This window comes from Pleurodeles waltl, chromosome 12 (assembly GCF_031143425.1).
Source record: "Pleurodeles waltl isolate 20211129_DDA chromosome 12, aPleWal1.hap1.20221129, whole genome shotgun sequence".
In the NCBI taxonomy this organism is placed as follows: Eukaryota; Metazoa; Chordata; class Amphibia; order Caudata; family Salamandridae; genus Pleurodeles; species Pleurodeles waltl.
This window is the reverse complement of record NC_090451.1, coordinates 280,761,658-280,789,490: the sequence shown is the minus strand read 5'-3', so window position 1 is coordinate 280,789,490 and position 27,833 is coordinate 280,761,658. Positions and strand designations below refer to the sequence as shown.

Below are 27,833 nucleotides of genomic sequence, written 5' to 3'. Positions count from 1 at the left end.
AACATAAGCACCACACTTCATCTCACAGGCGCTCACACAAGTACCATGCCCATGCACACACACCAACATCCACTGCCTCCACTTTGTCCCCCTCCTTTTCATCATCCACCTTCCTCCCAGTATCGTCTCCACTCACACCTACATGCACTACATCCTCATCCACTTCCTCCATCACTAGCACCCCCATCACAACACACCCCTCACTGGCAGTCACCACCCCCACTACCATGTACACGTTCCCTGTGTCCTCTCCCAGTGTGTCTGTGACACCTCCTCCCAAAGTACAAAAACTCAAGCACCCACCCACCCAACAGGCATCCACCTCACAACAGCATCCAGCCTATGCACCTTCACCCAAACTCAGCAGACAGACACCTCCTATAACTACTCCTTCTTTCTCCACTCCCAAACCCTCTCCATGTCCCCATCCCAGTGTGTCTAAAAAACTTTTCCTGGCTAACGTTGACCTCTTCCCTACCCCTCTTCCCCCCTGTCCTTCCCCACCGGGCTAGGGTGTCCAGATCCCAGGCCAGCACCTCAGCCACCAAGTCGGCGTCTGCTGTGGTCACTGCAACTCCCAGAGGCTCAAAGGGGGCACCCGTCATGCCAGGCAGTGTGTGACCGACCCCCGCAAAGGACCAACCCATTCCGCCACCAGCCAAGGTGAAGAAGGGGCCAGCATGCAGCACGGCCAAGGAGCACGACCAACCCAGCAAGGCCTCCTCCAAAACTTAAGCTGCCAGTGCCAAGGTCCCAGCGGGGCAGAAAAGCCAAGGCAAGGCACTTCAGGCCTCGGCAGCACCAGGTGAGGGCCTGGTACCCACCATCAGAACTGACAACTCCGCCACCTGTACCATGGCAAGCAGCGTCACAAGCACCGTCACATGCACCGCCGCAAGCACCGCCACCTGCACCGCCACCTGCCCCACCACTGCCACAACAACTGTCAGCAGCAGCATCCCCAGTGGGCAGCCGTCCGAGGCTGCAGGAGACGGGCTGGTCCCTCCCTCCACCACTACCAGCACCTGCACGACAGACAGCACTGCCAGCATCCCCGCCGCAGGCACCACCACCCACTTGAGAGACTGTGGCTTTGCACTCCCCAGGACCAAGCAGTGGGCAAACCACCCACTTGAGAGACTTGAGAGACTGTGGCAGTGCACTCCCCAGGACATCGCTGTTGGCATGGAGCCCCATCGAGGAGCAGTGGCGTAGTACCATTTTCTGGCTGCGGTTCCCCCCCTCTCCTGTCCCCCTGAGGTGCCTGTGTGTTTTTGACCTGATGCCCCTGCAGTGTTCTCTCTGTACAGAGGCAGGAGTCAAGTGTGGGCTTTGCCCATGATTTTTGGCCCAGTGGGCCACAAATATTTACAAACGACAGTGTATGGCCTTCTGTACATATTGTAAATAATTGTATATCCTGTTTTTTGATTTGTTAAGTATATCTGCCTATTTCTAATATATCACTGACATTCCTTTTGTCCTTGCGTTCTTCCAGGGGGTCACAGGGTGTAAATGTAATGTTGATGCATGTTTTTGTGTGTATGGTGTTGTGGGTGAGGGTGGTGCGTTTTGTGTGTGTGTGTCACTCTATTTTTCCTCCCCCCTCCCTTGTGTGCTAGGTGCAGTACTCACCTTGGTCATTGCCGCCGCCTCCTGTGATATTACTAGTGTATGAGGAGGTAGACCACCATGGGTAGGACCTGCAGCTCGGGCTCCCTGGCGTCCTGGTTCTTCGTTGAGTGTTGAGAAGTGAGTAGTTTCCCTTCTGTGTTCTGTTTCCGCTGTGCTTTTGATGGCGTTGGTACTGCCCCGGAAAAGCTGGCTGATTGGCGGGTTGTGATGGGGTGGGCAGTACACTGTCTTCCGCCTGTCTGGTGGCTGCGACCGCCGCAGTGTTTGTTGTTACCGCCGTGGCAGTCGGTGTGCTAAATTGGCTGTCTGTGTTGGCGGTTTCCACCGTGGTCGTGATCCCATTTTTGTTACTGTTTGCCTGTTGGCAGTATTACTGCCGCTTTAACACCGACCGCCACGGTTGTAATGATGGCCATAGTTCTGTAAAGTGGAGCAAATTTGTTTTGGTTGCAAATCATGTACATAATTAAATACTGTTTATTGACCTTACAGTAGCTGATTGTCCACTAGACCTCCCAGATCTGGCAGCCATTACTCTAGGGGAGGTTAGATGTGCGATTAAACAGAGTGCAAGAAATGACGTCCAAGGCCCCAACGGGTGCCAATTGATTTTTTATAGATAATATAGACTTATGGGCACCTCTAATTGTCAACGTATTAAGGAGTACAGTTTCTGTAGGCCCGCCCAACTCATGTTCGAATAACATTATTGTTCCAATTTACCAGAAAGGTGAAAGGGCCAACCCTTGATGTTATTGACCCAGTTCCCTAATCAATTCAACAGCAAAGCTATTCAGTAGGATTTTACTGGATCGGTTGGAGGCTGGGGTCAGAGAAAAGGGTATAGTTTCCACTGTCCAGTATGGGTTTAGAAAGAGCCTAGGAACTGTTACCAATGTCTGAGCCTACACCTAATTATTAGCAAATATATGCAGTTGAGGAAGGTTTGCCTGTATCTAGTGTTCATGGACCTTACCTCAGCATTTGATTGTGTCAACATAGGGAAGATATAGGGGAAAATGTTGGAAATGGAAGTGGAGGGCCATTAGTGAATTTTCTAGCCCGATTACATGAAGGCATGACTGGGTGTATTAGGTACGGGGTCTAATGGTGAATGCACTACCCCAAACAAGATCAAAAGTGGTGTGAGACAAGGGTTTGTGCTGGCCCCCTTACTTTTCTGTTTGTATATTAATGACCTTGATGCTAGGTGTGGGCGAAAATTGCAGAGTTTTACTCCACAGAATTCCAAAGAGTTACATGAAAACTCACCAAGATTCCACGGACTTCTGCGAACGGGCGGCAATAGGTTTGCCAGACGGAGCTGCTTCTTGAGTTGATTTTGCTGCCGGTCGAGTAGATCTTCTACTTGAATGGCAGCTTTCTGATCACAAAGGGTCACAACCGCCTGTGACCACCCATGTTGGAGAAATCTTGCCGGGTGCCCTACAAGCAACTGAAAATCACACCAGGAGATGTAAAAACTTGCTCGACAACTTACCGTTGGTGAGCCACGTATGTGCAGTGGCCGAAATTCTGCCAACTCTGCGGGCAGTGCAGAATTTATCGCCCACACCCTGTTTGATACATTTTTAATGCTATGGGAATCAGATATGGCCACGGTAGGAGCAAGAAGCCTCCCTGCACTGTTATATGTGGATGACTATCCCAGTATCAAGATCTGGTGTGGGTCTCAAGAGGTTGCTGATTTGTTCTGTTTATGAATGACCTAGGATTAACAACCTACATAGCTAAGTCACAAACCATGGTCTGTGTCAGTTGTTAGGTATACAGAGAAGTTAGGCTCTAACCCCCTGGAAGTGATCATTGATCTCTACAAAGCAAGTTGCTGCTCTGTTATGACCTATGGTGCAGGAATATGGGAGTACTCTAGTATTTCGCAGCTGCAGGCTAGCCAGAATATGTTTCTTAGAAGACTGCTAACCATTTCTACCAGTGTGCCGACTTATGCATATCACTTAACCTGTCACATGGAGTTGTGCTTATCATATCTAGAGGACCTCATTAAGTTAGCCCCACTTATGTTGTGGCACTCTATTTTGTCCGAACAAGAAACCCTTATAAACTACGACATAATCACTGATTAGCTACGGTTGGATAATGACCACTAATTCCCATGGTTGAGGCATGTTAAACAACCATTTATCATGTTAGGGAGTTCTGAATGTTTTTATAGCCCACTGGACATTACCATCTTAGCCAAAGGCTGTTTAAAAACAGAAATCCTCACTACATGAGATTGGGGAACAGAATCCCAAGAGCGCAATAAAAAGATTGCGGCTGCCTATTATATGCTAATAACCACAGCCCGTATAGAGACCTCCCTTTATCATTTTCCTGATCACCATCAGAGATTTTTCCTGCTCAGGTTTAGGTTCAATATAACCCACCTTTTGGGCTCCTATCCAAGAGACATCCATAGTGAATCAGGCCTTGAGCTATGCCCCTGTGATTGCCTGTTAGACCAATCCAAGTTACATTTTTTTCTGTAAACTGTATGCTGTGCCAAGAAAACAGTTTTTAATTCCACTAATCAGGTTTCTGAACATTAGAAAGTGCAGGCCAACTCTATTTTATTTGCAACAGTTGCAAACTGAATATGTCTGCACAGTGGTACACAAATTTATATCGGCCACAGTAAGATTGGGGAATGTGGTGGGGAAGTAATGTTTTAATGGTGGTTTATCTATTCGATTCCTTTTTAGCCTTTCTGATGAGTCTCCGAGTATGTAATATGGGAGAGCAGTATCTCTGCTTAGTTTTTGTATTGTTCGCTTTTTCACTCCCTTCTATGCACAGGTCAATTTATGGTCTCAATTCTATAGCAAAGTATTTGTTTGCCGCTTGCAAATGACCTAATAATTACATATGTCATTTTATACTTTTTCCTATGTATTTGTTCCCAAATATTAATTGCTATGATATATTGATTGTATAGTAATGGTTTGTATGCTCTGTACTCTTTTATGGTTTTACAAGCTGAATAAAGATTGAATTGATTGATGATACTATTTATTTATTAATTAAAAATCAGCTCTAACAATACACCCTCTGATAATGAATATATTATTCCAACTCACACTACTTTGACTATATTTATTTACAATACATTTTTCCATCCTCTTCAGCTTCTTTCATCTCAACTCCCTCAAAATCTTGAAATCTCCACAAACACCTGCCTTAATGTTCTCCAATTTCCTGTCATCTCTCTTTCTCTTTTTTATTGCTGGCACATTTGTTTCACACCCACATTTTAGACCTTTCTAAAACTTAAAATAAGTTACTTGTAGGATTTTTAGTAAAGGTATGAGACTGATTATGCAAAAGAGAATAATTAATAATGGGGATAACATTTTCTGAAGCATGCTTTCACCTATACCTTCAAACCATTCACTCACCTTTGTTATCCCTTTTCCAATATCACTAAAGCAGGAACCAAATGTTTTCCTACATACCATACTCCTCAAGAACCTTTGCTTCACTCTAGATATCACTAATATTGCTAATATAATCATCAATTAACTTGCCTTTGTCTGGTATGAATGTGCAGCACTGCTGAACCCTCAACAAATGAAAAATTCCACCCTCTTCTGCAAGAATAATATCCTAAGCAAGGCAATTTTCCATCAACATAGCACGCACAGCCATTAGCTCTTAATCAATACAAGTCAATGCTCCTACTGTGTTAGCAGCCAAATGGCCACCCAAGGTAGACAGCTTGTTTTCACATCATTAAAACTCATACCAAGCATATCCATCAGTACTTGTCCAAAACCAAGTTTCACGCTTCTAAGACACATGCCATCCCTTTCACTCATTCATGTGATAAACACAAAGAAATACTAAAACAAAATAATAGCTTCCCACCCAATTACGTTTAAGGTTAAAATAAGCAGATTTGCCACAGGCATAATAAATTCCTTTAACTATTAATTCTTCACCAAATCACTCTGATCACACTCACTCTTTCCAACCATTTCTAGTGGCTCATCACTCTGAGATTTTCCATGCACCATACACATTACTCCTTTCTACTCTTACTCACTTTTCAGTGTAGGATGTATTTTCGAATACCTGAATCTCTCTTCACCTATTCTTGCAAATCAATCTCTCTTGCCTTTTCTCAATTTCTACTGATTTACACTCTTCTTTCATTATATTCTCTAATACATTCACTCTCCACACCACTCAATTTACACTCATACCTTTTAATCATGTTATATTCTATATTAGATTGCATTATCGATCCAAATATTTAGAAATAGACTCTAAGGGCCTGATCATGATCTTGGCGGATTGGATACTCCATCACAAATGTGACTGATATCCTGCCAGCAGTATTGCAAGTTCCAGAGGATATAATGGAACTTTTAGTATGGCAGATGGGATATCCGTCATGTTTATGATGGAGTATCCGATCTGCCAAGATCATAATCGGGCCTAAATCTTTAATTTCAGAAGGTTCACCTATAAGAAGCATTGTAATCAGTAAGATAAGCTTGAAGGAACTCCTCACCACCAAGAAAGCTAACATAAATATTGTATGATAACAAATGAGTTAAAGGAAGCTCTAGACAGGCAACCCCATATGGAAAAGAGAATTAGAGTAATGTTCATAAAGGACAGTTCTGAATTTTCATGGTTTGTGTGTATTCTGCTAACAAATTAGAATAAACATTTTCCTTAAAATTACCTGTTGAATTATTTCAATGTGATGTGTCATATCTGCTATGCTATTGTGTGTAGTTATTAATTCAACATTTCAGTTCAAGGTAAGACATATCCATCTGGTGAGATTAAGCTTAACAATCGGCCAACTACAATTAATATCAACAAAATTAATACAACTATTACTAAAATTGAGTAACATATTTGCTTGCTAATTGCCTTACTTCTTCTAACAAAATTCTGAAACAAAACAAATATCTTTTCCTAATTTTTTAAGTGCAAAATCAAAACTTCAGTTACTTTGAATGTCCTGTTTATAGACTCAGCTCATATATTCAATGTATGTCCAAAAAAGGAAACCTATTATCTTCGTCTGGATACATAATGTAAAAAAAACAAATTGACTCTAACTATGAATAAATAATGTGCAAGCTAAATGAAAAAAGAGAAATCAATAACACCAAAGGTCAGTCTCAACAATTCAGTTCAGGAAGTTATTCAACATTGACCTTCTTCAGTTATATTCATAATTCTTAAAAAATCCCGTAGGCTCTTCAGCAATGAATTGACAATCTGTTAATTTGATAATTTTCAGAGCTTCCTCTGGCTGTGTTTAGTTAAGTACATCCATTCAGGAGCTGCATATTTTCTATTTTGGTACTCTTTGTTTTGCTGATCATTTGACAGCTGGCTGTTCACTTTCACTGTCATTAAAGTCTTGTTCCACTTGGTCTGGTTCCTCTCTGGTTGCTTTTGGTCTCTTGACTTTCTTAAACGTGTGTTTTCTCCCTCTCACAAGTTGAGGACATTTATCTCCTTAATGTACATTTTCATCTTCAGATCCACTTCTGACTACTGGCTGCAGCCTTATTTTCACTTGCCACATTGCTACTGTTTCTGACTAAAACAGGTTGTGTTGCTATATTTTTACTGCAAATGGATTTGGGAGTTTTAGGAACTCGAACTTTCAATTTCACTCCTTGATTTTGTGTTTGCGTTTCTTGGTTTTCTCTTTGTACTTGTTGCTCTTGAACCAGAACTTGATTTTAATCTTGATTTTCATCTTCACCACCCCACTCTGGATCCATGGGGTGAGCTCGAGTTTTACAGTGTGAATCGGTGGTTGCTGTCATCATTTCTTTACTCTCTTTGTGTGAGATCCATGGATCCCCTGTGGCAAGCCTGCACATTTCACAGTGGGATTTGTCACAAGGATCTCTGGTTATGGACCTTTGCAATTTGGCTCCAGACAGGATTTTCAAACAAGACTCTTCACTATCACCCAATTACCAGGCTGCAGTCTATGGCATAATTATTCTTTCGGTGAGGATGTTGCCAAATTCACCTGTAGAGAAATAGAGTGTGCCACATTACCAGGTCTTTGCAGTATTCCAATACAATGCCATCACTTATGGTCACAAGTGCATCGGAAGGGACACAAGGTATTCTCATAGCTCTCCCCATTAACACCTCATGAAGAAAGAGTCCAGTCTTTTTATTTGGAGTATTCCTGAGACTCACCAGCACAAGTGGAAGTACATCTGGCCATTTGACTGATGTTGAGACACACGTTTGTGAGCTTGGGCTTCAGTGTACCATTGGCTCTTTCTATGACTTCTGATGCTTCTGGTCTGTAACTATAATGGAACTGCTGCTCAATTTGTAAGGCAGTGCACAGTAATATCATTATTTCATTTTTAAATTGTCTATCTTTATCTGATTCTAAAGATATTGGCATACTAAATCTAGGATTTAATCCATTATTAGTTTGGCTACTGTACTGTCATGCTGATGCATCGCCTTCTTGGGTAGCTTCAACTCACAGTGTGAAAAGGCACACAACTGCTAAAATGTATCTCACATTCTTGTGAACAGGCATATCTACAAAGTCTGACTGGAGTCTGGTAAATTGGCCTCCATACTTGCCTATGTGACTCATTGTCACTAATGTTTTCGTCCCTGCATTGAGTTGTTGGCAGGTAACACAATGTTGATACAGACTTTCAGCTACTGTTTTAAAGTATGGATGAAACCAGTATTTATTAAAAAGTCTGTCCATAACATCTTGACCAACATGTGCAGAACCATGTATTTGCCTGAACATTGGTGATAATATTGAGTCAGTTAGGACACACAGTTTTTCAACTGACATCCAAACCTCATTCTGATTTTTGCACAACCTGTGTTTTCCATTTTCTTTTCTCTTCTTCTGGTGCCTCATCTTAAAGGCTTCTAAGCTCACTCGATACCTGTACTGCAGTTGACAAGAAACAAGTAACATTATTATTTTCCATTTTTATTGTTCTTTTGAATTAAAAGCAGCAGATTCAAGAGCACAGTACTTTGCAACGCCATCTTCATTTTTGTGAGCAACACAATTTACTGAAATTTCTTAGGTAGCTGCAATGCTTCAAACAGGTTCAAAATATGTGTGGCATTTCTAATTGGGATAACAAGAGAAGGTACAAAACCCATTTGTGTCGCGGTTCTCAACGGTCTTACCCTCGCAGCGGAGAGGCGTAGGGGAACGGTCCTTGTTCCGACGGGTTCTGCTCTGGCCGAGGTAGGGGCGACCCCTTCCGGTAGCCACGGTGCTGTTTGGTATGAGCGAACCACTACAGTCCGTGACCTCCAGAAGGAGTCCCAGAGGAAAAACCCCAGTAGGGTAAAAAACCTCCACAGGAACTCCCTGAAACGAAAAGGAGGACACCAGGGTATTAGGACCGCAGTTCAGGAAGGCAGGAAAACAAAGCAATCAGGAACAGACAGGATTCGCAGAAGGATATCAAATAGGAGCGTGACTATCACCAAGGAGTGTTGCAACGCAATGAACAGGCAGTTGGAATCCCCTTAAATACCCCTGGACAGGAAACAGGAAACAGGAAGTAGAACACCGCCATCTTGGATTGGGGAAAAGAAAACAGTAATGAATTAGGTATGTGTGTTAAACAATGCATGCTGGGTAGAGAGGAAGTGGTAAGCATGCTGGGAAGAGAAAAAAGGCAAGTATAAAGAACCCCCAGTGTAAGGGTTCGGTTTGTCCTAGGAACATCGGTAAGTGGTGGTGGGCAGGTGAATACATGCAAGAAAAATAAATGTTAAGCGCATAATGCGCTGTGTGCGGCCATGCCTGAAACCCCCTCGGGGTTTCAGGCTCTGCCGCGTCTGCCTTTAAGGCATAACTTGAAAAAGGGGGAGCGGCGAGCGCCGTGACCCCCAGACCGGCTCCCTGGAGCCTTCATGGCCCTCGCCGGAGCCGCGGCGACCCCCGCGACCTGGGTGTCTGCCTCCGCGTCTACCGCGGCCCGGGCGTCGGCCGCGGCAAAATTAACGTGCCGCGCCGCGGCAACCTGAGCCCGCGGCCGCGGCGAGCGCCGCGGTGTAACAGTATGCCCCCTCCCCGAGGCCCCGGGTTTGTGAGGGAAGAGCCGAAAAAAGCGGCGGATTAAAAGAGGAGCATGGACTGAAGAGGCATCCTCCCAGGAACACTCACTCAAAGGGTATCCCTTCCAATGAATAAGGTATTGGAGGCGCCCATGGAAAAATCGAGAGTCACAGACCTCCTGCACTTCGTATTCAGGCACATTGTCAACCAACAAAGGAGGGGGACAGGGCAACTGCCTATGAAAGAGATCAGGACGGTAAGGTTTCAGTTGCGAGACATGGAATACTGGGTGGATCTTCCATGTCCGAGGTAGGCGAAGACGCATGGACACTGGGTTGATCTTCTTGAGAATGAGAAAGGGACCATAAAAGCGGGGCTTGAATTTGTTTTGGGTGAGTCGGAGAGGTAGGAATCTAGAGGAGAGCCAGACCTTATCATGGACTTGATATAGAGGAGCCGCACAGCGTCTCCTATCTGCTATTGTCTTCATGCGGGACTTGGCGGACACAAGGTTAGAATGGATAATTCGCTGTATACCCCGTAGCTGTCGAACGAAAGAGGAGATGGCGGGAAGGTTGGAGTTGTCTCTCAGGGGAGTTGGGAAGGCCCTGGGATGGAAACCATAGGAGCCATAGAAAGGAGAGACTTTAGAGGCACTGTGTAGAGAGTTATTATAGGAGAATTCGGCAAGCGGTAAGTAGGGAGCCCAATTACTTTGTGTAGCGTTACAGAAGCTACGTAAGTACTGCTCGAGACCCTGATTGAGTCGTTCTGTTTGTCCATTGGTTTGAGGGTGGAACCCGGATGACAAGGCCACCTGGATCCCCAAGATCTTGCAGAATTGGTTCCAGAAACGGGAGATATATTGGGGACCTCTGTCTGATATAATAACTTGGGGTAGCCCATGTAGCCTGAAAATTTCTTGAGTAAAGACCTGACTTAACTCCTTTGCCGTGGGTAACTTTCTCAAGGCCGTGAAGTGGGCCATCTTGGTGAAGGAGTCCACAGTTACCATTATGACGTGGTTTCCCATTGAGGAAGGTAAGGCGCACATAAAATCGGTGGATATGGTAAGCCATGGGCCTGGGGGAACAGGTAATGGGCGGAGTAAGCCCACAGGTCTGGTTCAGGGTGTCTTGGCTTGAGCACATGTAGGACAGGATAACACATATGCCTCAGTGTCAGCCTTGAGAGTTGGCCACCAGAAAGAGCGAAGCAAAAGATCTTGAGTCGCTTTCACTCCTCGATGACCCGCAATAGGAGAATCATGGCACATGTGTAAGGCTTCGATTTGCACTGTTTTAGTGGGTAAAAACAGGGCCTTATCATGATAATAGTAGTCATGATCTATGTGCAGCTGTGGAATTAACCTCTTTAGTTCTGTTTCGTGTAGACGGGCATATTCAGACTTAACTTGATCTAAAAAGGTCTGTGCTACCCCTATGATTTTATTGTTGTCGAATAAGTTTTGAACCGCGGAATCACCGCACCCAGGATAACGTCGGCACAGGGCATCCGCCAGGATGTTCTGAGAACCAGGGATGTAGGTGATATAGAAATCATACTGGCTGAAGAAGAAGGCCCATCGAGCTTGCCGGCTATTTTGGCACTGGAAATTTCTTAAACACTGTAGATTTCTATGATCGGTCCGGGCTTCAAAGGGCTCCTTTGATCCCATCAAAAAGTGTCTCCATTCAGTGCACGCGACCTTTAAGGCGAGTAATTCGCGTTCTAGCACGGAATAGTTTCGCTCAGAATCAGATAGAATGTGGGATAGATAGAATACAGGGTGTTCTAGGTCATCATCGTCTTGTCTTTGTAACAAGGCAGCCCCAATGGCTCTTTCTGAGGCGTCTGTGACAACAATGAATTGTTTGCTAGTGTCTGGGTGTCGAAGAATAGGGGCTTGACTAAAGGCTTTCTTTAAGTCCTGAAAAGCTGACTCAGCGCCTGGTGTCCAACAAAAACCTTTCTTTAGGTGTTCCTTTTTGAGGGTTTGAGTAATGAAGCTGGTTCTCTGGGCAAAGTCTGCTATGAACTGCCGGTAGAAGTTGGCTAGTCCCAGAAAACATTGAGTCTCCTTGATGGAAGAAGGAGATGGCCAGTTCAATATAGCCTGTACTTTGTCTGAGTCCATGGCAATTCCGGTTTGGTCTATACAGTATCCCAAATATTTCACTTCTATCTGATCAAATTCACATTTTTCAGGCTTACAGAACAAATTATGTTGTCGGAGTCTTTCTAAGACTTGGCGGACGTGTTTAGAATGTTCCTCTGGATGAACCGAATAAATTAGGATATCGTCAAGATACACTACCACTGTTTGTTGCAAAAGATCAGAAAAGATAGAATCCATGAATCTTTGAAAGATGGACGGGGCATTAGTGAGTCCGAAGGGCATTACTCTATATTCGTAGTGACCAAAAGGTGTTCTAAAGGCGGTCTTCCACTCATCACCTTCTCTGACTCTTAGCAGATGATAGGCTCCTCGGAGATCCAGCTTAGTGAACCTCTTGGCTCCTCTGACTGCTTCTAAGATGTCTTTGATGAGGGGTAGCGGATACCGGTCTTTGATAATGATCCTGTTTAGCCCTCTGAAGTCGATACAGGGACGCAGGTCTTTGGTTTTCTTTGGTACAAAGAAAAGAGGAGCCCCGGCGGGTGAAGAGGAGGGAGTTATTAACCCACTTTGTAGATTCTCATCTAAGTACTCCTTCAGAATTTGTTTCTCTGGTTCGGTGAGGGAGTACATCCGCCCAAAAGGAACTACAGTGTCTGGCTCTAAAGAAATGGCACAGTCGTATTCTCTGTGGGGTGGCAATTCAGGTCTTTCTGGCTTCTGGAATACATCGATATAGTCCTGATACTGTCTGGGAACTCCCTGTAGAACATTAATGGATCCTCCCACCTGGGCAGGTGCTGTTGAGAGACTTTTTGGGGACCAATAATCCCCGGCCGGATAGCAATGGTGTTGACAAAAATGGGAGGATAACGAAATGGTTTTTGTTTCCCAGTTGATGTAAGGATTGTGCCGTGTAAGCCATGGAATTCCCAGGATCATGACATGGTGTGGTGATGAGATTAAGTCAAACGAGAGAATTTCCTGATGTTTACCGAACTGTAAACAGAAAGTAGGGGTGGTGTATTGTACCGGTCCAGAGGCCAAGAGTGACCCATCAACAGTATGTACCTGTTCTGGTATTTCTTTGGGTATTTGTGTTATTTGTTGTTCTTTGGCCCAGGTTTCATCTAAATATAGGCCACTGGCTCCGCAATCCAATAAAGCCAAAGTTCTTGCTTCACGGCCATCAGTTAAATGGAGGGTAACTGGTAAGAGAAAAAGAGCAGTTCCTTCCTCCCTGGAAGAGCAAATAGAAGGTATATCACGATATCCCGTCCTCACCCTTCTTACTGGGGACGGGAGTTGGCGTTTCCCAAGGGCTTGGTTGGACGAATGGGGCAGGCGCAAATTAGGTGACCAGCTGCACCACAATATAGGCAAAGCCCCTTCCTTCGTCTATGTTCCCTTTCGCTGGCGGATAGAGGTCCGCGAGCTGTGTCAATCTGCATGGGCTCTTCCTCGGTATTCCCTTTGGATTCAGGGCGGGCTTCCTCGGAACGATGGGCGAAGGGACGAGATGGTACTGAGTGAAAAGGCAAACGACTCTTCTTTTTCTCCATTCGTCGTTCATTTAACCGATACTCTATAGTTAGTGCTTGGTCCATCAACCCTTTGAGGTTTTCTATCCTGGCAGAATGTACTAGTTCATCTTTGATGTCCTCTCTTAGACCTCTACGGAAGAGTGTCACCAAGGTACGTTCCACCCAGGTTGTTTCTGCAGCTAATTGTCTGAAACGGGTGATGTATTGTAATACATCCTGACTCCCTTGTTGGACTTCGCAAAGAGCCTCTTCTGCTGACGCCTCGAGTCCAGGGCGTTCAAACATCTGTTTAAAAGTAGTGATAAAGGTGGAATAATTAGATAGACAGGGATCGTTTCTGGTTACTAGAGGTGTGGCCCAGGCCAAGGCTGGTCCTGATAAGGCACTAATCAAATACCCCACCTTGGTCTTATCTTGTACAAATTGCGAGGGGCGAAAGGCAAAGTACACCGTTAAGGCATCCAGGAATTCTTTTAATGTGGTGGGATCCCCGGAAAATCGAGGTGTAGAGGCGGCTACTGCAGGGACATCTGTGGTCCTGGAGGCAAAGGCTTGTCGATAAACAGTATTCTCAGTACGTAATTGCTGGAGTTCTTGAGCCTGTTGTTGTATCGTCGCCAGTAGGTCCTGGTTAGTAGGTTCCGTGTTTACCACTGGGTTATCCATAGTTCCGGACTGCAACAGGAATTGTGGGCGTTGCAATCTGTCGCGGTTCTCAACGGTCTTACCCTCGCAGCGGAGAGGCGTAGGGGAACGGTCCTTGTTCCGACGGGTTCTGCTCTGGCCGAGGTAGGGGCGACCCCTTCCGGTAGCCACGGTGCTGTTTGGTATGAGCGAACCACTACAGTCCGTGCCCTCCAGAAGGAGTCCCAGAGGAAAAACCCCAGTAGGGTAAAAAACCTCCACAGGAACTCCCTGAAACGAAAAGGAGGACACCAGGGTATTAGGACCGCAGTTCAGGAAGGCAGGAAAACAAAGCAATCAGGAACAGACAGGATTCGCAGAAGGATATCAAATAGGAGCGTGACTATCACCAAGGAGTGTTGCAACGCAATGAACAGGCAGTTGGAATCCCCTTAAATACCCCTGGACAGGAAACAGGAAACAGGAAGTAGAACACCGCCATCTTGGATTGGGGAAAAGAAAACAGTAATGAATTAGGTATGTGTGTTAAACAATGCATGCTGGGTAGAGAGGAAGTGGTAAGCATGCTGGGAAGAGAAAAAAGGCAAGTATAAAGAACCCCCAGTGTAAGGGTTCGGTTTGTCCTAGGAACATCGGTAAGTGGTGGTGGACAGGTGAATACATGCAAGAAAAATAAATGTTAAGCGCATAATGCGCTGTGTGCGGCCATGCCTGAAACCCCCTCGGGGTTTCAGGCTCTGCCGCGTCTGCCTTTAAGGCATAACTTGAAAAAGGGGGAGCGGCGAGCGCCGTGACCCCCAGACCGGCTCCCTGGAGCCTTCATGGCCCTCGCCGGAGCCGAGGCGACCCCCGCGACCTGGGTGTCTGCCTCGGCGTCTACCGCGGCCCGGGCGTCGGCCGCGGCAAAATTAACGTGCCGCGCCGCGGCAACCTGAGCCCGCGGCCGCGGCGAGCGCCGCGGTGTAACAATTTGTGACAATTGTCCAAAATCATGGACCACTCCAACACCACACTGGTTGCCAGTATAAATTATCATACTTAACTCATTAGACAAACCACATGCTCTTGTTAATATAATCAGATCTGCTACTTGTGCTGATGTTAAGTTACACAAGTATGGTGCAGACTGCATACACAGCTCTCAGTGTTCACAATGGTCTCTCAGACAGGAACCATCTACAAATCAAACCTAATCAGCCACTTCAAGTGGTATGTCCTATAAGCATGGTCTTGGTTTGGCACCCAACTAGGTTATAACAATGCAATTGTGGGCACATTCTTCTTCGTCATCAATTTTGTTTGAAGTTGGCAAAAGCTTTACAGGATTCAGAATATTACATCTTTTTATTGAAATGCTATCAGCTGATAAATTTGTTTGCTCATATGTAGTTAGTCTCCTGTTTTTCAGATGCTGTGTTTGAGTACGAGTCAGCAAAATCTCAACTGAATGTTGGAATAACACAATAAGTGTGTAAATCATCTCAATCACTTCACTCTGCTGAGTTGCCAGACAAACAGCTGCTACCAATTTTAAACAACCAGGAAGTGCTGCAGCTATATGATCCAATGTGGCAAAGAAGTAGGCCACAGGTCTCTTCACTTCTCCATGAGTTGGAGTAAGTACGAACAATCTGTACCCTTCTTTTTTGCGACAAACAAGTAGAAATCTTTTACCAAATCTGGCATTCCCAAACCAGATATGCTCTAGAGTTTATCTCTGAACTCTAGGAAAACACTCATGGATTGGCTGGCAAACAGCATTACAATCAGGGAAAGATTTGGAATGCACTGTCTATAGTAGACAACCATTCCCAACAGCATCCTCACTTCTCTTTGTGTGGTTGGTGGAATCATTCTCAGGATTGCAGAAGCCTGTTCTTACCCCATTTAAATATGGTTTCTTAATACAGTATTGCATTTTTATGGGTGATACCATATACCTATTATCTCAAGATGGGTCTAGAGTGCAGTTGTAGCCAACTTGCAATCTTCTTTTATTTTGGTTGTGACCATCAGGTTGTGTATGTACAGCACTAACACTGAGTTAGAGGGTAGCTACTGATTTTCCAAGTCTTTCTCTAAAATCTGGCAAAAGATTTTGGAACTATCTGTAGAGAGTTGTGGGGTATGACGCTAAACTTGTATTTGATTCAAAAATCTAAATGCAAAGAGATATTGACTATTCTTATGAAGAGCAATGGAAAGTAAAGCTTGGCACAATTCAATGCCTGTGTACCATTGTGTGACAGCTGGAATCTGAAACAAAATCACAGCAGGATTTGGTTCCTCAGGACAAGGGAACACAACATTATTAATTTTGCAGAGGTCTTGGACCACCCTTTGTTTGCTACTCTGTGTTTTACTCCCATGAGCAGGTAGTTGTAGAGGCCTGTTAGAGCCTCTCTCAAAATGCCCTGCTCAAGTATGCCTTTCTCTGCTTCTCGAGTATGCTTGTATTGAGGAGTTTGAGGCTAACCTGCATTTGGTCATACTATAATTCTCTCTGGCGCTGCAGTTTTAACCAGTTCAATTTCTTTGCCTTTAAAATCCATTCCACTCTCTCTCACAGTCTATCTTTCTTAAATCAGGGGATACATTTTCTTTTATAAGAACTAGAAATACATGAACCTTTGTTTCTTGTGATTTTATTTTAAAATTAGAGTTCTCGACCTGCATTTGGATTACCACACCATTTGGTGTGTAGTAAAACATGCAATTCATTTTGGAGAGCAAGTTTGTCGTAGTAGGTTTACAGGACCTGTATCACATATTATCAATTCATGGTTGTTTTCAAATGGGCCAATATTTACAGGAACATTGATGAAACCTTATAAATTATTAGTTTTTTTTGCTATACCTACAAATTAGACTTTTTCCCAAAAGGGGTAGGTTGGGAACCTCCGTGGATCATGCCATGCTACGGGTAGAACCTGTATCAATTAAAAATGAGACTGGCTGGCTATTCACATCAATATCCACATATAGGCCACTCTGTTCTACCTCTTGAGTAGCTCTCATAATCTTTGACTAATTTACTGCTCTCTATGGCCTTTTGCTTCAAATGAATTATCACTTCTTTCTACTTCTTCAGCACAACATGAGCCAAATTATTATTATGATGCAGTCTTGTAGGTGCCTCTGTTGGCCATGGCATGGCCACTTTGCATCCAAAGTGGCCATCTTCACCCATAAAGAGGGCTTGAATGACAATATTCCTTGGACTTCAGTGGAACTTAGGTGAAAAGTCATCTTCACTAATATGATACATAGGAGTATAATAGGGAATGATCCTCTTGACTTTTTCCTTTGAGTGATAATAATGACTCCCATGAGTGATTGATTAAAAACAATAAGGGAATTCTTAGCATCACCACTAAGCGCAATAGTGCAGTTAATATTATCTTTTGACCTACTCATAAATGTTCGCTGAACAATATGTCATTGTGAAGAAGGGACCGATTTCCTTGCTGGATTCCATGCCAAATTGTTTCGTTAAGACTGTCTTGTTTATCACTTTGAGACTTTTGTTTTTTCTCACTGCAAAGAAAGAGGAGGAAGTATGGCGGATGGAACAGAGATGTGGCAGTATGGCCGCTTATGGGTAGTGAGGCACAACATCAAGTACATGGGAGTTGTAGTTTTCTGGTAAAGTTGTTTTGATTGGCTGCTGTGATATTGTAATAATAAACAGCAAAGAAGGAGAAGCATAATCCTCGCCTCCGTGTCCATAATAGAATTGAAAATTCTTATCGCGTATGCTCGAAATCTTTTCATTGACGATATAACAGAGATGTAACCATAGAGGTTTAGGAAAGAGTGACCTTTATCGTGAACACACTCTTTTCTAAGATGGGTAGGACACACACCACTAAGGGAATGTGTGGATGACATCATACATCACCGCAGGTCAGATATGCCCAAAATATGTCAGACGCACCCACGTTGCTTTGGTGTCCACAAAGCCGGAGAAGGATAAAAGCTCAGGGCAATAACAATACGGTCAACCTTCAGGGTATCAGGGGACTAATGTATGTGAATAGTGGGTGACATCCCTTGAAGAAGTAAATGAGGTTTGATGGAGATGGCAGTATCTTGACAAATAACTTGTAACAACCCGATGATTTTAACACCAAATACCCATTTGTAATGTGTGACTACAGGGCACACCATGTCGAGACCCCCATGAGATGAGGCCAAAAGAAGGCACAAGACTGTAAATTCATTTTGGAGTATCACTCTGGCATATGCATGTCACTATTTGCATGGGCACCATGTTTTCTGATATTTAAATGGAAGGAAGAGAAAATGATTCCCCTATTGAAACAAGCAATGGTAAACGTTTGGAAACTAGTTATTATAGTTGCACATCAGTTTTCCGGGGAGCACTATTGTTAGCACCACAGACTGGCTAAGAGAGGAAATGATTCCCCTGCACATAAAAACGAGCAAGATAATATATGTGGGATATTATGCAGCATCCCTAATAGAGTGTCTGGGGCTATAAACACAAAGTTAGGAGATACTAATATTGCTTGTGCGTTTGTGCAAGTGAATAGTGGAGTAATCGAACTGGCCAAACCTAACAAGGGTAATAACAAGGTACCAAGCCTTGGGACAGAGAAGCATGACTGAGTTTCCAAGGCCTGAGGTGAATGATTATTGGCAACAATATTGTAGATTTGCCTGTTGTCTGTGTTCTCTTCTTCAGGTTCACAAATGGAGCTGTGCTATTATTAAAGAAGGATCAGTGAGTAAACTGAATATCGTATTAGCATCAGTCTTAGTAAGCTGATGCAAAACACAAAATAGGTCCTGAAGAAAGTGAGTTTGACCCCCTTGAGGGCACATAGACCAATGTCTGAAACATGTAGACCTTAAGTTAGAGGCAGGAGAACATTATAGCTCCAGGTACATCACATATAAATTGTAATCTTGTCCGAGAGCACCTATTATAAAATGGTACAGGAGTACAAGGGCACTCTTTAGGCAATTGTATTATCTCATTTTCTTCCAGTTGATGGATATTTCACATTGTAGGTGCACACATACAAAAAAATCTTTGACCTGCTCCGCTGTAGTCAGGCGTGGAAGCACAACCCGGAGGCATTAGGCATCCGGTGTCGGACCCTGATGATGAAGCATGCCACCAGCTAGATGGGTGGATGAGAGGTATTTTATAAGAAGGGAGAGAGTATTTTAGGAGCACCAAAACAGGCTCAGTGTATAAGGATCATGTATCTGCTTTTGTTGATATAATTGTGATATTTTGGGAAGATAAGCAGGTATCTTCTCACTCTCCTGTGTTGGTTCTCATTCACTTTGCATCCGGTCCATAAATTCTTGGGAACAATGATTTCAAACAAGGCATTCAAATTCATCCAAATCATCTTTGACACCATCACTAATCTCTGTATACCGTTTATCTGGGTCTTTCCTAAGCTTTAGAAAGTTTGTTTTAAATGCAAAAAGATCAAACCTGTTCCAAGGCACGTGCACATACACTCTTCCATGCACCCTTCACATAGGAAATCCTGCAACACCTGTTCCTGTTCCTGATTCTGGTTCACTCACACTCATATTTGCTTCTTTTCCCTTTCTGTCTTTTGGTTTTTTGCTTTGCCACCCCTTTCTTTCTATCCTTGTATTTCTTTAAATCTGCCTATTCCTTTGCTCTACTAATTAAATCTCTGATATGTGTTTACAGAGCCAATAGACTCATTTCTTTCACTTCATCCTCATTAATATTTATTTTGTCATTTCTGCACAAATCCTTTCTTTTGTATGAATCAACGTTACTTTCTTCATCCAACTCATCAAGCTCTCCATATGCTTCATCTAGCTGCTTCCATACTCAAATATAGTACTTCATCCTCATTATATGCAGTCAATTTGTCAATGGTGATTGTACCATGCAAATATTCTCCAAATTCGTTTTTTAATTGGTAAATTTTGATTTCTCTCCTCACCGGTTCACTGTGTGTTGTGAAATTAGTAGCTGTACAAATATTAGGAATCATTGTATCAGCAGTGGATGTAATGGCATTAGTAGTAACAAATCTACTTGGACCTGCTTCATTTAATGGTGCTGCACTTGACACTCTCATTATATGTGTACTCATACTTGCACTCCTGCCCCTATACCCTCATCAGGCAGGGTGTGTGTGAATCATCAGTATATAACATTGGTCATGGGTTCCTACTTGCCTTAGGCTACTTTTTATTGAAATATGTGATATTTGGGTATTGTGTGTAGATGGGATTGGTCAGGGGTGCCTGCTGTTTAACTCCAATTCACAAAAATACTTGTAAATCTACTTATGTACTTCTATGTAAGGGTGTACACTTACTATTTTTAGAAGTCACAGACATGCTCTAGCGTGCACTTATTCATTCACAGTTGCAGTTGCAAGCTGTTACTCTGAATGAAGACATGCAAATATACCACTTCAGAAAGTGGGCTGCACACCTCCAGCCATCATTGCTTTCAGAGGAGAATTGTGTTAGTATCCTGCTTATTGCCTCGATACAATGCACAATTCTACTACTGAAAAATACATCAAGACTATTGTGGTACAATAATATGGAGGACAGAATATCAATGGACAAAATACCAAAAGGTAAGTGTGTATAGGGAAGCATAAATATACTATTCATATCTCGAGATCTATACATTTTGAAGATATATGTACTGTGTAGGTATGTACATATATGTGGCGTTAGGTATAGAAAATCTAGGCTTACTCACCAGTTCAATTTTTTTTCAACATTCTTCCATGATATTTTGTACCATCTATATTCTGACTTCTATTTTTAGTATGCACACCACAGTGCACAGTTGGTCTGTGCTGCTGCACTATAGGAAAGTAATGTCTTGGGGCAGCAGCCTGCTTTCTCCAGCTATTGCTCCCACCCACCCTCTGAGGAAGAGAAGGTAGAATTTACCTGGCGTAGCCCCTGCTGCTCCTGGGAGATAGAAATACATCACAGAAGGGTATTACAGAGGCACTGACCCCACTCTCCAAGGCAATGGTGACAAACATATACAGGTAAGTAAATGGATGCCAAAACTCTCTTCCGTTGCATGTTTTTTTTTTATCACTACTGCCTTTCAGGTAGCAGCAATCCCACTGTTTCTTTAAGTTGGACCCACTTCCTCCTTTGAACTACCCTCCATTTCAGTTTAACAGACAAATGTGTTATGCAGTGTAAATGTAGACCTTCTTGCTTTGCAGTGCCTGTTTTGAATGCTACAACCTTCAAAATTATTTTTAAAAGTGAATTACCTGGGTGCATGAATGAGCCAAAGGTCAAGCTACACGTTTGGGTATCAAACGGAAATTTGTAGGTGTCAATCCCACAGGTGCTCACAATCATCATCGGTTTCAACCGGATATTTTGTCCATCATTCAAAACGTACAGAAAATTGACTGATGGTGACTTGTCCTCATCTGTCCTAAGGAAGTAACAAAATGAATGAAATGCATATTATAATCTTCTAAGATCTTAGGATAAAGTGTGAACATCCTGTAGAAGCATTCAACATACAAAACATTGCAGCAACTCACCATGTTTGTAAAACAAATGGTACAAGTCAAACTGGTTTAATTCTTGATCAATCATATCACCTGTTACAGAAAAAAGGTCTTAAATCTGACACAAACAAACATTGGCAAAGACAAGCATTTTGGCCTTTGGGTAACAAAATGGTTTTGTAAAGCTGTACAAACTCACACAGAAGCACGGACACCAAGAGAGGGAGTAAGCAATTTCACAGATGCAGGTCCTCCGAAACACATGGAGATGTAGGTGTCATTGGCACAACAAGTGCATTGGCACATGGCTCAGGAGTGTGAGGGGTCTAGTTCAATTGTCTCTGGCCTATGTACCCTTGCTACACCTGCTTCAGTATCTGCGTAAGCTTCCCCTATAGATACATAACAGGTAAAACTCCGACTGTAGTATTCTAAACTTTTCTAGGACTTTGACACTAACTGTGCATCCTTCATACTATTAACCTTCTGTACACACTGCATGGTATAATCCATGACACTATTCATGACTCCTGCAGTTTATTCTCTGTGTTGGGAAATAGCACTACCATTGAGGGATAAGGCACTGTGATCCTCACTGAGCAGAGAAAGCATCTGCATAAGATAAGCATATGTGATCAATTTGGAGGTAAGATGAGATTTTTTCCTTTACCAGATCAACTAAGGGAGATCTGAGGACATGTTTGGGACCTAGGTGGGGAGGCAATGGGAGTGTGAAACGGTGTGTGGAAAAGAAAGGGGTCACACAAAGTGAAAAGAATATTAACTACAGCACCAAAATACTGCTCGTAGGATAGACACGAGTGGTTGGAAGACATTGAAAAAAGTTCCATTACATAGAAAGATTTCCAAGCAAAATAAAATTAAAGGTGATATGCTCACTGGAGTCTCTGGCAATTGAGGCCATGCATTTGTCCCCCAACTACCCTACGTAGGGCCCACCACCTCAGGTGTTCAATGTTATCAATGTTATTAATTTAGTTGATGTATCCAAATACCTATCTCTGGTGTTTGCTTACATTTTTTTTAATGTGAATGTGTGTGTGTATATCCTTCTAAAACATTCTGTAGTGATGAAGAAAGCCACGCACACTCCCAGCTGCTGTTGAACTTAGTAGAGTTTTTAATAAGGCAATGCACTCAATGTGTTTCAACACCAAATGCCTTGATTACGAGTGACAATAAACATAAAAGACAGACAATAAATACACTATCCCAGTGATGCAAAAATAAATAGAGTACTGCAGAAATGTCAGAAAAAAGTGGCACCATCTTGAAATCAATATAATGCCATTACCTTACAAAACTTGAGAGGTTGATCAACTACAATGTTGCAACATTTTTCAACTCATAATAATAAAACAACAAAATAAGCAAATAAGGGAAGTTATGGAATGAGCATGGTAATAAGCACCCCATGCACCTGAAGAGAGGAAACAAACTCCACGGACAGTGACACTTCAGGGGCTGGGACACCACAGGCCCAAAAGAAACCCTTTTTTAAAAGTTCCAAGTATTATCAAGAGTCGTTTGGCGTCCATCCGTATCGGGGGGAACAAGAGGAAGAGTTCGCGGAGGCATAAGCACTTTTCTCCCACTTCATCATTTAATTACACCCAAAGCTGCATTGATTTATTCAATTTCACCAGAAAACTATAACTTAAAAATGGCTTGAGTCAACAAGGATTGATAAACATCACTGGGTTGAGCAAACTTCTACTCCATCCAAGTTTTGTATTGGTGATATTGATCAGTTGTATATGCTACATGATCTTGATGAATTTACTGAATGTTATGAAAACCTGTGCTGTCCAAGTGGATTTCGCCCTAAATTGGTATTTCTGCCCACTATGCCTTATGATGGTATTGATGTATTTGAGAAGGGGGTCCAGTAATTTGGTGAGGTATAACAAACTAGAGTGTACCAATCGATTTGCTCCCCAGAGTAACATGGAGGATCAGGACTGACAGCAGGAGGACATGAGTAGAAAAGAGATCTTGCTACCCGACAAAATACAACCTACTATTGTAGCTCCCATTCTAAAATCTCCAAGTTGCAATGGTGACACTGAGACAGATGAGAGACCCTTAGCAGGAGACCTAATTATACTCATGTCATGGAATATAGCCGGAATAAAAACGAAAATGGTTGAGAAGGAATGGCAGACTACAATAAGTTAATCACATATAATCTGCCTACAAGAGACTTGGCACACGGGATCCTTTTTTATTGAAGGATATGCTAAATTTTCCACCCCAGCTTCCACCTCACCTAGTGGAAGGGCAAAGGGAGGGTTAGCAATATTGATCTCAACATTGGTACCGTATACATTGGTGAAATCCTCCCTTGATTCCCCTTATTATCAGTTTTTATATCTTCGGATAGATGGAATTTTAGGGATTGTTTTAATAAACTACTACAACAATAAATTTGATGCCACCAATAGAGTAGTGGCACCGACTCTTCAGGAAGATTTGCAAACTTTTGTAAATGATATAACTTCAAGCTATACAATAATATGGGTTGGAGATTTCAATATTGGGGCATGTCAGAATACTATAGGAAAGACATGTGGATTTGTCGATGATGGGGGGAGCGCACAATCGCACTTTCTACATAACAATTACGGAATTGTACTGAATGAGATATTATTTAGATATGATTTAGAATTGATGGAACAAGATGGACCTAAAGGAATGAAGCTTCCATCATTTATAGGACATTTCTCATTAATTGACCATATATTAATGTCTAAGAGTAATATGGACATGGTCGAATCCCTGAAGATTGAGCCAACCATCCATAGTGATCATTATCCCTTGCTGTTAACTTTGAGATTGGCTAAACCTTTTAATATAGGTGAACGATTGGCAAGGAACATAGGAATAAGAAGGGAAAATGGTATTGTAAGTAAATGGACTGGGGTAAATGAAATAGATGTGATGAAAAAAGTTGTGACACGACACCACCAAGATATTCTTACATGTACAGAACATAATCAAAGCCCAAATGAGATCCTAGGATCCTTTATCCAGCTCAGAAATGCCATTGCAGGAAGCCTAGCGAGAACATTGAGGAACAAAAAGAGCGGAAAAGTGGGGTGGTTTGATCACAACTGTTCACTAGCAAGCCAGAAATTAAAACAAGCCCTGCAGGCTCGACCAAGAAACAGGGAAGAGGTAATTATTAAACGTTCTAATTACAAACTTGCACTAATGATGAGGAAGGCACAATTGAGAGCTAGGGCATGGGCTAATCTTGAGCAAGCAACAACATTAAAAGATAGTAATTTATTTTGGAAAACAATTAATCAACCATTCCTAAAAAATAATGATGTACCCCAAATAGCAGTACATGTCCCGTCATCAGAATGGCTTTCACATTTTGGCTCAATTTTTAACCCAGATAATCTGACTACTCACATATCAAATAGGGGGATAATTGAGATAAAGTCACCTTTTTTTAAACCAGTCAGTATAGGGGAAGTGAAATCTGCTATGGGAAGATGTTTGAAAGCGAAGGCACCAGGCCCCAATGGGGTGCCAGTAGACGCCTACTTGACATACATCGATTTATGGTGCCCTATTTTGACCCAAGTCTTTTTGAGTGTGACAAAGGGACACATTCTAACATCTTGGACTGAAAGCATAATTGTCCCCATTTTCAAAAGGGGAGATAGAGGTGACCCGAAATGCTATCGGCCAATTTCACTTTTAGATACCTCCGTCAAACTGTTGGGAAGAGTACTCCTAGAAAGATAAAAATTATGGGCAACCAAAAACCATATACTCACAGAGGCCCAATTGGGATTCAGGCCTGGGGTTGGTACTCTGGAACAATGTATAAATCTTAATTTAATAATAAGAAAATATACAATAGCAAGGAAGGGTCATGCGTTCCTCTGTTTTGCTGATCTTAGCAGTGCCTTTGATTTGGTGAACCATGCTAAGCTGTGGAAAGTTTTGACAGACATGGGCGCACCCTTAGATATAATAAGTTTTCTGGCACAATTATATAACCATTTAACAGCATGGGTGAGATATGGAAGAAATGGCGAGTGTACCCCAGGTCTTAGGATAGGGAGAGGAATACGTCAAGGCTGTGTCTTGGCGCCTCTTCTGTTCTCCCTTTACATAAATGGAGTAGATGCCCATTTTAAAAATATGAAAATCGATACCCCTAAAATAGGAGAATGCTCTATCCCAGTACTCTTATATGCAGACGATGCTGTACTGCTATCACGAACTGCAAATGGGCTGCAGCGGCTAATCGAGGGCTTTGTGGAATTTATGGAGGAAAGAGATATGTTGTTGAATATGAGCAAAACTGTTGTAATGACTTGCGGGCAGGGAAAAGCCAGGAAGAAAGCCTTTTTTATCAAAGGTCATAAATGTGAGGAGGTGAATGGATTCACATATCTGGGTATACAATTTTCTAATACGGGACATTGGAAACAACATTTAGGAATCATCAAGATGAAGTATGTTAGGACAACTGAAGCTGTTTTTAGATTTTCAAAGAAAATCGGCAATAAACCCCTTAGGGAAATGCTGCAAATCTACAAAAGTAAATCAATGAATAGCATTACGTATGGTTCTGCCCTTTGGGGTTCGATGCCCGAGATCCGTTCATTACAAGTGCTAGAGAATAAATTTTTTTGCAGACTATTGGCAGTGCCAAATACCACTTCCACATTTATGGTACATAAGGAGTTGGGTTGCCCTTATGTGGAAGATCTAATACACACCAACGCGTTGTTGGCCTGGCATGGTATTTGGTCTAAAGAAGGGACGCATTTTACCCAAAAGATTATTAAAGATTGCCTTACGCTAGAATATTGGGATAGAATTCCGTGGTTCATGCACCTAATAGATTGGTTGAAAGGCATAAATCTAGTTCCAAATTTGGACAATCCAGGTATTATCCATCAATTTAGCAAGAAAGAACTGAAAAATCAACTTATGGCATGGAGGGTCTGTGACAGAGAAAATAGGGAATGTAGGAAGACAACAGTAGCACTTTATATGACTGAAAACAATGAGCTAAAGCCAAATTATTTGCTGAAAGTAGCAAACATCCAGGATAGATTTTATCTGACTCAAATGCACTTTAGAACAGTTCACTTTTTGGTAGCTTTCCCAAAGGTCAGGATCTGGAGCAAAAGTCTACCTAAGTGCCCCTGTGTGGGACAGTTTGCATAATCCACAATGCACTTTATCATATCTTGTAAATTTTATCACGATGCAAGGAAGCTTTTTTTAAAACCTTTATTTATTACTAATAAACTATTTTATTGTAGAGAAGCTTTTAACTACTTATGCAAATTGGACACTAATGAGAAATGTGATGCAGTGATAAAATTTATTCTAAATGCCATTGAATTAAGGAAAAAGCTGTCGTATTTAGAAAATCTTCGGTATGAGAATAAATAATTCCTCAATCTGTAGTAGTAAGGGTTTTTCTCTATTTATTTATCTATTAGTAATGTTTTTTCTCTTTTGAAGTATCTTATTGTATATTTTACTAGTATTTTAAAGAGATTGTTTTATCTTTTATGGAGTAAAATCCAAATAAAGATTGATTTGAAATTTGAGAAGGGGGTCATCAGGGATCTTGAGGCCCTTAGATTTAAATGGGAAAACAAACCTTTCAGTCTAACATTAGCACAGAGGAAGGCTCACTCTGAATTACAGAAGAGTGACAATATTGTGATCCGCAACTCTGATAAGGGTGGCAACATTATTATGTCTAAGGAGAATGATCTTGCTGAGGGTCACAGACAGTTAGCTGACACCATGTGCTACACTCCTTGTTTCAAATCTAATATTGATACCACCAACAGAACATACTGGGACAGACTAATGGATGGGAGGGACCAGGGCCTCCTGGAGTGGGAGGAATGTCAATTTCTGCTGAACAAACACCGTAGGATCCTGGTATTATACCTCCTTTCCAACATACATAAACATCCAACAGATCCACCAGGACTACCTATTCTGTACTCTTTTAACAGCCTCCTAGAAAATACCCCCAGGTATGTTTATTATTTCTTTCAGGCATTAGCTGAGGCACTTTCATTCTATGTGTGTGACAGTGGGGACTTTGTTAGGATTAGTGAGGACATTATGTGGGAGTAAACTTACATATTGATGGGCTTGGATGTAAGCAGCCTTTATACATGCATTCTCCATCACGTAGACATTAAGGCTTACAGGCATTTTCTTACAGCAAGATCATTGTCCTACTTGCTGTGCAATGGAACGAT

General features: G+C 42.4%; 1 protein-coding gene across 1 annotated transcript in view; it reads right to left on the bottom strand.

Moving 5' to 3' along the window:
* LOC138268065 (5-hydroxytryptamine receptor 3A-like) overlaps nt 1-27,833 on the bottom strand; it is a 287,520-nt gene that overhangs the window by 139,720 nt on the left and 119,967 nt on the right. Inside the window, exon 5 of the mRNA XM_069217426.1 lies at nt 21,301-21,470. Coding sequence (XP_069073527.1) covers nt 21,301-21,470 — 170 coding nt within the window. The remainder of the gene's footprint in view (nt 1-21,300; nt 21,471-27,833) is intronic.